This window comes from Carex rostrata, chromosome 24, assembly GCF_964058835.1.
Source record: "Carex rostrata chromosome 24, lpCarRost1.2, whole genome shotgun sequence".
NCBI lineage: Eukaryota > Viridiplantae > Streptophyta > Magnoliopsida > Poales > Cyperaceae > Carex > Carex rostrata.
Genome location: NC_135941.1, coordinates 5,379,532 through 5,394,233, shown reverse-complemented (window position 1 = coordinate 5,394,233; position 14,702 = coordinate 5,379,532). Strand labels below are relative to the sequence as shown.

At 35.9% G+C, this 14,702-nt stretch overlaps 2 protein-coding genes across 2 annotated transcripts; both read left to right on the top strand.

Moving 5' to 3' along the window:
• The first annotated feature begins 4,167 nt into the window (after nucleotides 1–4,167).
• SKP2A (F-box/RNI-like superfamily protein) lies at nucleotides 4,168–7,978 on the top strand. The gene is made up of 5 exons (XM_078325391.1): nucleotides 4,168–4,297; nucleotides 5,125–5,380; nucleotides 5,854–6,202; nucleotides 6,679–6,820; nucleotides 7,326–7,978. Exons 2-5 carry the CDS (start codon nucleotides 5,133–5,135, stop codon nucleotides 7,697–7,699), a joined length of 1,113 nt encoding a protein of 370 aa, XP_078181517.1. The 5' UTR covers nucleotides 4,168–4,297; nucleotides 5,125–5,132; the 3' UTR covers nucleotides 7,700–7,978.
• A 1,554-nt stretch (nucleotides 7,979–9,532) lies between these two features.
• Nucleotides 9,533–14,400, top strand: LOC144575690 (exopolygalacturonase-like). Its single transcript, XM_078325921.1, has 4 exons — nucleotides 9,533–9,796; nucleotides 10,238–10,543; nucleotides 11,126–11,644; nucleotides 14,003–14,400. The coding sequence occupies exons 1-4, from the start codon at nucleotides 9,593–9,595 to the stop codon at nucleotides 14,216–14,218; spliced, it is 1,245 nt and encodes a 414-aa protein (XP_078182047.1). The 5' UTR covers nucleotides 9,533–9,592; the 3' UTR covers nucleotides 14,219–14,400.
• Nucleotides 14,401–14,702: the final 302 nt, after the last annotated feature.

Below are 14,702 nucleotides of genomic sequence, written 5' to 3'. Positions count from 1 at the left end.
TTGAGGTTGCGAAGCCCCGGAGACGTAGGCCTTTGTTATGCCGAACTCCGTTAACATCCCACGTGTCAAATTTCTCTAAACTCATATATTTACTTTTAATCGCATTTATTTTCAGTTTTCGAGCTAATTAGCGGTGCCCCTTAGCTATAACATTCTTTTTGTTTTCATTTATTATATAATAATAATTTCTATAAATAAAAAGATCCCCTTATAACGTGCGCTGTGTGTAGGTTTGCAAACGGGCCGGGCCGGACGGACCGGACAAAATCCATGGTGGGCGACGGGTAGAACGGGCACAGGTACAATGGGTACAACGGGACGGGCATCATGGGGTTTTTTTTAAAACCCTGCCTTGCCTGTTTCAAACCCGTGCCCGTCTCGGGTTCAGGGGCAGGGCAGTCCGAGTTCATGGGTAGGCCGGTCCGGTCCGATTTTTTTTTCTTTTTTTCTTGCTGGTTTTAGGTGCTTCAAGATTAGTGCTGAGTTGCATCCAAAGGTTCAAACAATCCAGAATTGAATATGTGCTCATTTAATTTGTTAAAAATATGTTTTCGTCCCAATTTTGAATCGAAGGTTCGTAAAATATTACAATGCATACGAATATTATTACTTGTTTATAATTCGACTTTTAAAATCTGAATAGTTGAATATCAAATAGTGTATATATATACACATACAATTATCAAGTCACATCTTTATAATTTCTAAATAAATAAAATTTGTAACTTATATATAAAAATTATTCGTGCGAAAATTTGTATATTTATTCGGCTAAGTACAAATCTATTTATTTATTTCTTTACACGAGTCATTTTATTTTATTTTCAAATTCTCATTCTAATTATATAGTTTCATAATTTATTTATATCTCAATTTTTTTAGTTTACATGTTAAATTGATAATATATTTTCTAAACGTTCATTTTAAATCGATAATATATTTTCTAAATGTTAATTTCTTTTTACCATATTCAAAAATATTTCTATTCAAAGATTTCTAATTATCTAACCTATTCAAAAATAAATCTAACATTATTAATAAAATCTAACATATTTAAAAATGAATCTAACATTTAAAATCAAAATAAATCCGAATTTAAAAATAAATCTAACATATTCAAAAATAAATCCCAATTTGAAAAATAAAATGTAATCTATTTTTTAACCTATTCAAAACAAATCAAATTACTTCACATATTCACAAAAATGAATATAACCCAACTTTTTAACCTATAAAAAATAAATCCGAATTTGAAAAATAAAATCTAACCTATTGAAAACAAATCTAATTGCTTCACATATTCACTAAAATGAATCTAACCTTTCAAAAAAAAAAATCTAACATATTTTTTAACCTATTAAAAATAAATCCGAATTTCAAAAATAAAATCTAACATATTCAAAACAAATCTAATTATTTCACATCTAACAAATCTAACACAAACTAAATAAATCTAACATATAGAATAAATGCAACAAATCTAACATAAAATAAATCTAACAAATCTAATTACTTAACAGATCTAACATAAAATAAATCTAACAAATCTAATTACTTCACATTCAATAAATCTAGCATAAACTAAATGTAACATTCAATTTAAATTCTAAATTTCTCTACAAAAATAAATCTAACAAAAAATAAATCTAACATCAAATTTAAATTTTAAATTACTCTGCAAAAATAAATTAATCTAACACGAAATAAATGTAACTTTTAAATCTTGCGGGAGGTGCCAAATTGCGTAATTTCGATACCTTCGTAATTCTGTTTGCGTATTTGTAAAATAAATTAAATTTACAACTATATTTTTTTGTAAACAATAAATATAAAATTGAGAACAATAAAAATATTGAGATTGAGATTGAGAGATGAAATTATTGAGAGAATGAGAGAATTAGATGTGGAAATATTGAGGGAGGGGTGTATATTTATGAAGGTTTGATTGGGTGGGAATGAAATTTAAATTTTAAAAGAAAAAAAAAATGTCAAATTCGGGTAGGGACAGTTACGGGCACGGGTAGGTCCGCCGGTCCGGGTTTGATTTGAATTGTTGGGGTTGGCCGGTTGGGAGGGGGGGATTTTGAAAAATTTTGAAATAAAAAAAAGACGGGTACAATGGGTATAGGGTAGAGTATTAACAATACCCTTAACGGGTATACCCTACCCTACCCGCCCGTGCCCGCCGCCCGGGGTACCCGTGCCCGAGCCCGGGTATGGGTCGGGTACTCGGGTACGCGGGTAAGGGCAAAAACCGGACCGGACCCGGTTTTTTTGATCAATACCCGACCATACCCTACCCGACTATACCCGTACGCGACTAAACCCGTACCCGACTACCCGTACCCGTATACCCGACCACTGTTCATGCCATTTCAAAATTCAAAATTTGTATTTTTTCCCCCCCGAAAAAATCAGAAAAAAACCAGAAAAAAACCAACAAAAAAACAAAAACCAAAAAAAAAACAGCAAAAAAAAAAAAAAAAAAAATACCCGTACTCGTCAAGGGTACACGGGTAAGGGTATAGGACGGGTGGGGTATGGGTTTTGAAAATTATACCCGCCATACCCGTACCCGAATAGCCTTGTACCCGAGTATACCCGTACCCGAGACGTACCCGTACCCGAGACGGGTATACCCGGGGTACCCGTACCCGCCCGAGTATAAATACACTAGTATAGGGTACGCAGATACACAGGCGCGGGCATGGATTCACGGACCGATCCGGGCGGGCACGGGTTCACTTCGGTCCGGGTTCACGCGGGTTTTTGCCCTAAGAACCGGGTTTGACTCTTTTCATACCCGAACCCGTGTACTCGTGTACCCATGTATATCCGGACACGGACACGGTCCAGTCGGTTAACGAGCACGGACGGACGGAAGCTGGTTTGACCCGCCCGGGTTTTGTCAAACCTACAGCGTAGCTTCAATTTCTGTGTCAATCTAAATTATATATAAATTTTATATCCAATAAAACAAGAAGAAAATAAAAAATATATATATATATATATTTTTTTTGAATGGTTTATGCGGCCCGTAGGCTAAAATATTAAAAATATATTAATACGTGATTTGAAAGCCGAGTAACGGCCATAATATTGACACGTAACCCTTAGTGGCTCTCCTAGACTGCCACGTCAGCTTGAATTTTGGACGAGCGCAACGTTCGCTGCGGATTTCATAGCAAACTAAACGCTCCCTCCAGTTAAATGTCGGCCATCAATTTTCAATCGAAGGTTACATATTGAGGCCAGACTCCAGTAATCCAATCCCCTGATGAAATGATGCGGGCCCTACCACGTGCCCTCCGTGTTACCGACTTACCGTGTACCACCGTATGTATCTGCTGTTTTTCTGCGGCTATGTTGCGTACGAGAAACAGAACAGAGTCGCTTTGAAGTTTTAAGTTTTAACCCCATTTAACTTCTTACAAGGACCCACCACATAAATTACTGTACAGACAAAAGAAATGAAAACGAAATCTGCCCCGTTCGACAAAAGAAATGACAAATCTATAAAGTCAGTACTCACAATTTGATAGAAACACAGATTGGGTGCACACAATTTTTCATCCTTATCCTGGAATCCTGGTTCAACTTTCGAAACGGTTTCGGGTCTCGACGAGAAAACTTTGTAGTGGTTCTATCATCACATTTATTTCCTGAACCTGTACACCACTATTCTCGTGCGATTTTGAAGTCGACATTTGTTGTTTTACACCGGGTCCATACAAGATATTCTTGTGTACATTTTATAATTTGTCGCTTTCTCCACGGCGTCCAGGCCATCCCTTTCGTGTCAAAGTGGGGCCCACATTGTACAACACTATACGATCGCCATTTTCCCGTGGCGTGCATCTTTCCCTCCAAATGAGACTAGGTCCTCGGGGATTTCAATGCTTGTTTCTCTGACAGACGGTCAATCGCTAAGGGATCGTGCATTTAAGCCTAAGACCGGGTTCACGGAATATTATCCTTTTCGTAGCTCTTCCTTGTTTCTAGAGACTACTTATTGAAATTTGTTTCAGATTTCTCTCTGGACTGGGTCTGTACATTATTTTTAAATCTTGACTCACTGATTTGTGGGACCTTTCACTTGATGAGAGAGAGATAATTGCGAATGGTCTATATAATAGACGTAGTTTTTCTTTGGACTATCTTTGTGTAGCCACACATGTCGCTGTTTCTCTATTTAAGGCCCTAAAGATGAGAGAGAAAATCAGGGCACATACCTCAGTGCTCTGTTTTCTCTTGCGCGATATCGGTGAAGCTCGTTGGAGACTTTCCTTATTTTGAGGTACTCTCTTTAAATCCTTGAAATTTGTTGTTAGGTTGAATCCTTCTGCCTGAGATTGTTTGTTTCCTTTTTTTGTTTTCTCTTTTTGCTCGGAATCATTTTTCTTATGAATATGAGTGTTTGACCTTTTAGGATGATCATTCTAAAGAGAAGTTCGATTTTAAGGAATTCTTGGTATTTTTTTGACTTTGATTATTGAAATTTGTGTACGTATCTTCCTACTTCGAGCTTAACAGTGTTTGAACACTAAAATTTGCTTTTCAGCTACAATTTCCTTCATACAACAATCAGGTCCTTGTAATTTGTTAAGAAATTTCTTTAGGATAACAGGAATAAACTCTTCTTAGTGTAAGCAACTACGAGGAGTGGTTTAAAAAATTAAGCAAGGGGTGGAAAGCAAAGAAAAAGAATAACTTGAGAGCTTCTGATTTTATAAGCTTGTCTTCTTTTTCCCTCAACTTCGTACCGAATCTTCTCAGTCAATGGCGTACTTACAGGAAAAGCTCTTGATATTGATGCTTTTATTGTTTCCTAATGTAATCAATTTTGCATGTTAGCTTGTAAAAAAGTTCCCGTCTTGTGTAGTGTGAACTAATTAAATTGATTGATGGTTGCCTCTTTAATTCATCGGTAGTGTGTATCTCTAACTTTCTAGCATTTTTTTTTTTCCTTTCTTAATTTCGTTTTTATTAAGTTTTGTTGTTCTTTTTCCCCAGTTGCTTTTGGCTTTGTAACTTGCTTTATTTCTTTCCCCACTTATTATTTTTTGGATTGTAAAATAGAAAACATTAGGCACAACTAATGATTGTTCTCTGTTTGATGATCAGAATTGAAGATGGTGTGTGGAAGGCCTTTAACAGGAGGGCTTGACACGTGGTTCCAGACTCTCATAGTATCTAGTGAGAAGGGGAAATCTGACACGGCGGGGTCTGTCCTGTCAGGGTGGAAGGACCTCCCCTTGGAGCTCCTTGTGCGAATTGTATCTTTAGCGGATGATCCCCGGATGGTTATTGTTGCCTCTGGTGTGTGTACTGGTTGGAGGGATGCCTTATGCTTAGGCACCACCAATCTCTCATTCTCTTGGTAAAAATCTCAATTAGCTTTTTATAAAAATTGATTTGCAGGATCCCAAATTATTCAGTTATTCAGTCTCTTAATTATTTGATTGTTTTTATAAAATTGATTTGCATGATCCCAAATTATTTAATTTATTTGTTATAGGCCTATGTCCTTAATGTTGGTAGGTCTTCAAATTTTGCATATTATCACCAATACTGGTAATTCTCGACAAGATTGGACTACAGTTTTAAATCTATTACAGCTATAAACAATATTCAGAGTAGTTTCAGCAACAAAGCCACTCAAATGTTTTAAGTAGAATCTTTCTGGTCCCTCATGAACCAAGGACCCTATGGTTGTCCGCCCGGCGACATTTATATTTGCTTTTTCCTTCATTTTGTTGGATAGCACAACATTGTTAATTATCTTTTCTAACAACTAAATAGTTGAATATATATTGTATTTATCAGTTATTTGTATAATTCCTTTTCTCATAGGTGCAACCTGAATATGAATAATCTGGTACAATCACTCGCCCCAAAATTCACCAAAATAGAGGTGTTATCCCTTCGCCAGAATAGACCTCAGCTTGAAGATGGTGCAGTTGAGGCCGTTGCCAATAACTGCCACGAGCTGAAGGATCTAGATCTTTCTAGAAGCTTCCGGCTAAGTGACAGGTCCCTATATGCCCTGGCTGATGGGTGTCCCCACCTGACAAGGCTCAACATCAGCGGGTGCTCAAACTTCAGTGACTCAGCACTTGTGCATCTGACGGCGTGTTGTAATGAGTTGAAGTATCTGAATCTGTGTGGTTGTGTCAGAGCTGTCTCTGACAGGGCTTTACAGGTTATAATCTTCTAGTATATTTTTTCTAGGCATCTGATAACTGAGTAATTGATGATTCCAGGGTTGCCAATTTTCATTCTCAAATTGGAACTGAAGAAAAAATAGTGTGTTCAATTCTAATACCTGGAATGTACAGACCAAATCAGGTTTAGTTATAAGAAATTTGTTTGATAACATATTTTACCTAGATATAATAGGTACCAACGGAGAAAGGTTAGAAACTGTTGTGTGCTTTATATAGAGCTAGAATGAAAGCCTTAATTTACCAGTTTCAATATATGAAACGGGCTTTTGCCTTTTAAAAAAAAAGAATGAAAGCCTTAACTACATAAATGAAAGCACAAGCATTATAAAATTATGCCAGTATAAATACCACAAAAAAGAATGGAAGGCTTTACTTTTGTTATAAACTCACTGTACTATGAAATTATTTTTATTATATGATGACTAACAATGCAACACAAATGTGTATGCAGGCAATTGGACAAAATTGCAACCAGCTACAGTCTCTTAATTTGGGTTGGTGTGAGTCGATCACTGACAAAGGTGTTGTCTGCTTGGCATCAGGCTGTCCCAATCTCCGTGCACTGGATTTATGTGGCTGTATCCTAATTACAGGTACTTGTATATATTCTGTCATCTCTCTTCACAAATTACACCCAATATTTACTTTATTGGCGCAGTTTGAAAAAAATTCTTATTCTCCCCTTTTTTTTGGTGCTACCACCAAAATTTTGATATTCTTAAATGGACGGCACCCTTCTCACTGTTGTGAACATACATATTTTGGTGGTTGGGAAATACCACCCGACCTATACTACGATTCCTTTTTTTTTTTTTTTGAAGTACAACTATGATTCCTTTTAATACCAAGGAAATAGGCTTATCTGAATTAATGTTGAAGACACACTCCTATGTCTTCCATTTTCTATCTTTCAAATTGGGATAGTAACTCTTTCATTAGGGTGTTTTAGCTTGATGCAAGTTGAATGAGTTTAAATGAGAGATCAAGACAAGGGTAATCTTGGTCATATTGGGATTTATGGGGAAATAAATGTGGGTGAATTAGACAACTTGCTAAATTGTCTTATGTATATTTATTGAAGTTCTCTTTTTTTCACAGATGAAAGTGTTATTGCACTGGCTAATGGTTGTCCTCGCCTCAGATCCCTCGGCCTGTACTACTGTCAGAACATAACTGACAAGGCAATGTACTCTCTTGCCAACAGCCGTGTTACAGGCAAGTGTGGGCCCACTGTCAGGAAAAGCACCGAGGAGAAAGAAGGCCTTGCAAATCTCAACATAAGCCAGTGCACGGCCTTGACCCCTCCAGCAGTTCAGGCTTTGTGCGATTCATTTCCTGGGCTGCACACCTGTCCTGAGAGACACTCTTTAATTATAAGCGGGTGCCTTAGCCTTACCTCGGTGCATTGCCATTGTGCAGTGCAGGCTCACCGGACTGGCCGGGTCTTGATGTCTACTTACCATGCGTATTAGACAGTGCTGGAGCGCGCGTGTTGTTGGGTTCCTCGGATGTGTACTTGTGAGTAGTAGCATGAAAAGATTTGTGTAACTGAAGCTTGTGTTTTGTGATGTATTAATCAGGACTGATGGATGATTACTTTTTAAGCTGTGTTTTGTGTTCTGTGAATGTGGCACCTTAGCAGCTATGTGGGTTTTATTTCTTATGTTTGCACGATTGTTGGGTGGATCAATTGCTCTAATTGTAGTGCTAGAGATTTCAAGTAAAAAGATAAGGCAAGCATTTAAAAGATAGGAGGGATTATTCTACAATGGCTATTTTGATAATTTTAATAATGAATTCATAAAAAGATGCAAGTGAAATTACAAATTGGAAGGTGAATCTACTAGTATAAGTATGTTGTTTGACATATAGATGGTTTAATAAATGAAAGTTACATAGTCAAGTTCAAACTTAATATCAAATTAAATATAGTTCCAGCAGCTGTTTTATCAGAGGATGGAGGTTGCTGCTAAAACACTCGCAGTTGTACCTTTTTTTCTTCTTCTATGGGCGTGTTAATGATTTATTATATTAGAGAAAGAAATATGTCTCTTTTTTTCTTTTTCCAGACTAACTTTAGATTGACATGGTTTCTGGCAAAATGAACTCCCATATAATTGGAACTACCTTTCCCTTCCAAAACAAAATTCCAGTTATCTAATCAAAATCGATAATAGTATATGGTGCGATTAATTAGGGATGGAATAGTATTCCTATTTAATACGTGACTATGCCGGCCTCAGATAAGACAATGTGTGTTGCAAAAGTGGTAAATTTGTGCACAGAATCATATCTAAAATCGTTTAAATTCATGCAGTTCTAAATTCTTTTGTACGGATTTAATGTAGATGAACGAATATAATTGAACTTTGAATACGATTCTGTCCAAATTTGTTGTTCAAAGCCTATTTTATATGGGGTGCAAATTTTAACAGCGCACCTTTTACTTCGCACAGTGCAGTGCAGTCCTCAGCACTGTGTCAGTCAAAATCGGAATTCGTATCACCTAGGTAACAGAAATAATATGTTTAGATCTGAACCGTCCAAACATAATCCGCACTGCTATTCAAGTTGCTCCGTTCATTCCACCAGTGCCGGATGGTCCGGATTCTGATCGTAAGGTTGTGATTCAAACAAAATATTCTGTTACCTCAGAGGATATGGATTCGTCAAAATCGGGCTGTTAAAATTCAGTCTTTTATACGGGCAGCGCCTGAAGGGCACAAGGCTGACGTCACGTCCGGTACGGCTATGCCTTGCCAGTATAAACCTTTTTGACACAGGGCCTTACCAGTATAATTAATTGTTGTCCATAAACCATAATTATATTTTGAGATGTCAATGAAATCCTGAGATGAGAATTGTGATTGCGATATTCCTATGAAGTTGCCTGTTTTTACGCTGATATAATCATTCCCTTAGATTGGCACATATCTCGCAAGAGTGGTTAATTAAATAATTTGATAAATATGACAAGCTTATATTTTGTTCTACCAATTACGAGATCGTACATTGACAGATTGACATCATTTTTTTGCTGGTATTTCGTTAAACTAGCCATTAATAGATAGATGATGCATGGAGAAAGCAGGTGACAGTTGGCATGTACTTTCAAATAATTAATTACCTAAAAATGAAAATTCCTGCAAACTCCAACCAGTGATTTATATTTCGAGATTGCAGAGAATCCGGTGGAGACAACCACCAATAACAAATTCCTGGTTTTTAGCAAAATTCACACATGATGTAAGTTTTTCTTCTCTATATAAGCATTGCTAAAGTCTACAAAAAATCCAACCATTATTGGAGACTGATATTACAAGGTCAAACTCCTATAGCTCCACCAAAAAATAAAAAATTCAAAAATGAAAATGAACAGCACAAAGAATATCAAGTTTACCGTTTTGTTATTTCTTCTTGCATGCACTGTAAGTGCTCATGACAAAGCTCCCGCAGCTCCCGCAGCAGCAGGACCAGCTCCTGCTGCCAGTGCTAAAGCGTCAGGTAGCGGCACCTTCGATGTAAAAGACTATGGCGCGGTTGCTGATGGAAAAACCGATTGTACAGCAGTGAGTAATTATAGTATTTACTTTTTTATTCAAATTGTTTCACACATATAGTGATCAGGACTTGTATCAGAACACAGTTACACCTAGTTAAGAGCCATTACGATTTCACCCATAACCCATACATATGGATTGATTATTACATGTTATACATTTAAAAATCTGATATATATACATTCAGTTTTTAGCTCATGTTGTTATTTGGTGATGGATCTAATTATGTATGGATAGATTCAAATATAATGAATGTGGTTAATTGATCTTCATTTTATTTCTTTTAAATATTTGTATTTCTGTATGATCTCTTATATAATGTAGAGTAAAACGTCATGAGTATTGTACAATTGATCTCTATTTTTTGTATTAATTCTTTTATATAATTGATTCTCTATGTGTTTGATCTTCATAGTTTGAAAATTTGACTGTCCTAGATATTATTAATAGGGATTCCAAAAGGCATGGACCGAGGCATGCGCTGCAACAGGAAACCCTACAATTGTGGTGGCTGCTGGGTCGTACCTGCTCGGGCCTATCCGTCTCGAGGGACCATGCAAGGCTCCTATAACAATTCAGTTGAACGGTAATCTGTTAGGATCAACCAACCTCGGTGCTTACAAGGAAAACTGGGTCGAATTTTATCACATCACCGGGCTAACAATCACTGGAACTGGTACCTTCGACGGACAAGGGGCGTCGACTTGGCCTAGCAACAAATGCAGATCAGGCGGAGAGTGCAAATGCTTTCCAATGGTGAGCTTCAATGTTAATTCTTCTGAAATTTATTTTAATCTAAAAAAAAATAATTATTGTTCGTCAATAAATTATAATATACATATAATTAAGAGAAGGGTTCAAATGCCTCCATTTTTTGCTTCCATCATGTCTCCACTTTTCTAATTTTCTAATGACAAAAATTCTGGAATTTATAAATCAAAATAAAACTTTTTATGATTTATACTATTTTATCTACATAAAAAAATTATCGCTTTTAAAAATTAACATCTAAAAGTTATCCACATTGGTGTATTTTTACAAGCTCTCTGTACTAATAAAAATAAAAATAAAAATAAAAATAAAATGCCGTGATCTTTTACGTGTGCATAAAAAACATGACATATTTAACTGTTTTATTTTGATACTTAAATTTTAAATTTTAATTATTATAGTCCTAAAACTGAAATTGAGACATGATGGAGACACAAAAAATTATTAAAAGCATTTGAACCCTCTCCTTAATTGAAACTCTTAACATAATCCATGCAGTATGATCTCACATAAAATTGAAGATTTAATTATTTCTTTTTCATTTTTGTGTGTTTAATTTGTATTCAGTCCGTGGTGTTTGCCTTCATCGAAAACGGGGCCATTCGTGGCATAAAATCACTCAATAGCAAATACTTCCACTTCAACATCTTCAGCTCGAAGAACATCGAGATTAGCAATGTCGGCATCACTGCTCCAGAAGACAGTCCGAACACAGACGGAATTCACTTAGGTGATGTCTCAAATGTCACCATTACAGACACAACTATTGGCACAGGCGATGATTGCATCTCCATTGGTCCCGGAAGCACTGATGTGACGATAACAGGTGTCAACTGCGGTCCCGGACATGGCATCAGCATAGGCAGCTTAGGGAAATACGCGAATGAAAAGGATGTCAGCGGTATAACGGTGAAAGGTTGCACCTTAACCAAAACCACCAATGGACTTCGGATCAAGACCTTCCAGAACAATCCTTCTCCGGTGAAGGCAGACAAAATCCATTTTGAGGATATAACGATGGATCATGTGACCAACCCCATCTTGATCGACCAGGAATATTGTCCCAACGATAATTGCGGCGGTGGTGTAAGTGATCTATATATCTATAAAAAATTCTTTAATGAAAAACACTCATTTTGAAAAAAAATTCAAAAAATGTAAATTTTGGTCTCCAAGCACATTTCAATATGAAAAAACATGTTAAGAAGTTTAGATTGATTATTTGAACTTTGAAATTAGAAATATAAGTGCAAATTAAAACACCCACTTTAATTTGCAAATCATGGTATATATGTAGGAGTGCAAACGGGTTGGATATTATCTGACTGTATCTGACTTCGTATCCGAAAATTTGATACGGATATATGATATTCGAATATCCGTGTGGATACGGATACGGATACGAATATGGTTTTAAATTTGAATTATCCGTATCCGAATAATAGATATATACTATATAGTTTAATATATATCATGAAAAAAATTATGTTATTCATAAAAAGTGGATATCTGTATCCATATCCGGTTAATATCTGATTCGTATCCGTCTAATATCCGATTCGTATCCGTATCCGAAAAATAAAAACAGATACATATACATACATATATATACATAGATATACATACATATACATATATATACATATATATACACATATATATATAGTAAGGCTTGGGTGCTATGGATAGCGGGCTACGGTGCTACGGTTCAATATTCGATTTTTTTAAATCCTAACGGTCGATTCAAACCGTTCATCTTATTCTCCATATTAATATATGTTTGGAGACCAAATTTTACATTTTTTGAAAATTTTTTACTATTTTTTTAGCTAGGTAGAAAATCACTTGATCTAAAAAATTGTGCACCATTCAGATATTTGATTTTCTACCTATCTAAAAAAATAATAAAAAATTTCCAAAAAATGCAAAATTTGGTCTCCAAACACATATTAATATGGAGAACAAGATGAACGTTCGGATCGACCGTTAGGATTTTAAAAACTCAAATATTGAGCCGTAGCACCATAGCCCTCTATGCTATCCATAGCACCCAAGCCTTACTATATATATATATATATATATATATATAGAGAGAGAGAGAGATGGGCTACGGTGAGTTGCGAAGTAAAACGTGTTTTTACTTCACGCCGTATTTTTAATTTGAAAGTCCAAATGACCAATCCGAACCGTTAGATGTTTAATCCATATTGAAATGTGCTTGGAGACCAAATTTTACATTTTTTAGAATTTTTTTACTATTTATTAAGCATTTTTGAAAATTGCTGTTTTGCTGTGAACAGTGAAAACAGTAAAACTTTCTGAACCATCAGATCAGCGACTTTCAAAATTGCGTAATAAATAGTAAAAAAATTCCAAAAAAATGTAAAATTTGGTCTCCAAGCACATTTCAATATGGAGAACAAGATGAACGGTTCGGATCGACGTTTTCAACTTTAAAATCACAAAATATGAGCGTGAAGTAAAATAGTCGCTTTACTTCGCAACTCACCGTAGCCCATCTCTCTTTCTCTCTATATATATATTATTGCTCTTTACATAATGCTACATGAAGTGATCTATATGCATATTATTACCACAACCTCACTCATATCTAGGGATGTCAAAAAAGCTCGCGGCTCGTGGCTCGCCTCTAGCTCGCTCGCTAACAGCTCGCTCGGTAGTGGATCGAGCTGTTAACGAGCTAGCTCGGCTCGTTAAGCTACATTGGATTTAGGGTTTAGCCCCGTATAATTTTAAGTCCAGTCCCATTTTCAAAGACGCAATTATGCAAAATTGATGTATTTTTGGTCTGAGAAGAAAGGATATGGGCTTCATTTGTTTGAAGATGTGCATGCTGAACGATTTCTTAAATTTTTTGAATGAACTTTCTTATTTTTATATTTTTGAATTTATATAATAGCAGCCCAATAAAGCCTAGCAAGCCAGCTCGTCAGCTCGCGAGCTAGCTCGGGCTGGCTTGTCACGAGCGAGCCAGGGGTTTTCGACTCGGATGACCTAGGTCCAGCTCACTCGGTCCAGGCTCGGGCCAAAATAAACAAGCCGAGCTAAGACTTAGCTCGGCCCGAGCCAGCTCGTTTACACCCCTACTCATATCCGAGTCCGTGTCCCCCCAAGTACCTGAGGTACAATCTCATCTGATTCAAATTAGATCTGGTGTCTATTAAAAAGATAAGGGATTTGCTTTGAGATTCGTGCAAAGTAAAAAGAATGGTCCAGATTTGACACTTGCATCTCAGGTACCTGGGGTGATACGCATTCTTCATATGCTGCATTACCTTAAGAATATAAACAAGTAGTTGACAATATAATAAATCTAATAAATTAAACTCAGTATGATTAATTTATAGTCGAAATCATTGAAGAGGTAATATATATTTAGGACTTATGTGTAACAACTGTTCTCTTCACATTATATATATACAGGTTTCAACGGTCGCTATACAAGATGTCACATTTACAAATATCAAAGGCATATCGGCGAATGCTCAGACAGTTACTATAAACTGCAGCCAAAAAGTGCCATGCTCACAGATTTCTCTGTCAAATATCCAAGTAACTTGCCCTGCTGGTGCTACTAATGTCACATGTTCTAATGCAAAAGGTCAAGCTGATGGAACTGTCAAGCTACCTTGTTTCTAAGTATTCGATCCATCTTCAATTATATATGTTCGCCATTGCGAAGATTTTTCCAATTTATAGCTAGCCTAGGCACTATTGTGTCTAATCTTGAATTCATTTGGAGTTGATATATATATGATGTATGCACTGCCATTACTCTAATTACAATATTACTCACAATATATATATACGAGATGAATGCATATGAATTATTAACATTTTTTTTCAAGAGTTGGACTTTTCTTTATATTCATTACTTTGGTTAAATATTGTTAATTGATATGAATTACAATATTACTCGTCGATGCGGAGAGCGTGCTATATGAAATGGACGTGATACAATTTTTCCTAGCTTAAGAGCATCTCCATCAATACAATTGATTAGCAATTGCAAGACAATTGTCAAATTGAAAGTAACCACTAATTGCAAAATAAATGTATTCATGAAGGAATAGTAATTGCAAAATTTTACTTTTAAAAGATAATAACCAAAATAGAAATGAAA

Excerpts from the sequence above, each read along its gene's own strand:
- SKP2A (XM_078325391.1), top strand. The coding sequence starts at position 5,133 with ATGGTGTGTGGAAGGCCTTTAACAGGAGGGCTTGACACGTGGTTCCAG. Across the intron at positions 6,203-6,678 it reads TCTCTGACAGGGCTTTACAG|GCAATTGGACAAAATTGCAA; the intron begins GTTATAATCTTC and ends ATGTGTATGCAG. Across the intron at positions 6,821-7,325 it reads TGGCTGTATCCTAATTACAG|ATGAAAGTGTTATTGCACTG; the intron begins GTACTTGTATAT and ends TTTTTTTCACAG.
- LOC144575690 (XM_078325921.1), top strand. The coding sequence starts at position 9,593 with ATGAAAATGAACAGCACAAAGAATATCAAGTTTACCGTTTTGTTATTT. Across the intron at positions 9,797-10,237 it reads GAAAAACCGATTGTACAGCA|GGATTCCAAAAGGCATGGAC; the intron begins GTGAGTAATTAT and ends TATTATTAATAG. Across the intron at positions 10,544-11,125 it reads AGTGCAAATGCTTTCCAATG|TCCGTGGTGTTTGCCTTCAT; the intron begins GTGAGCTTCAAT and ends ATTTGTATTCAG.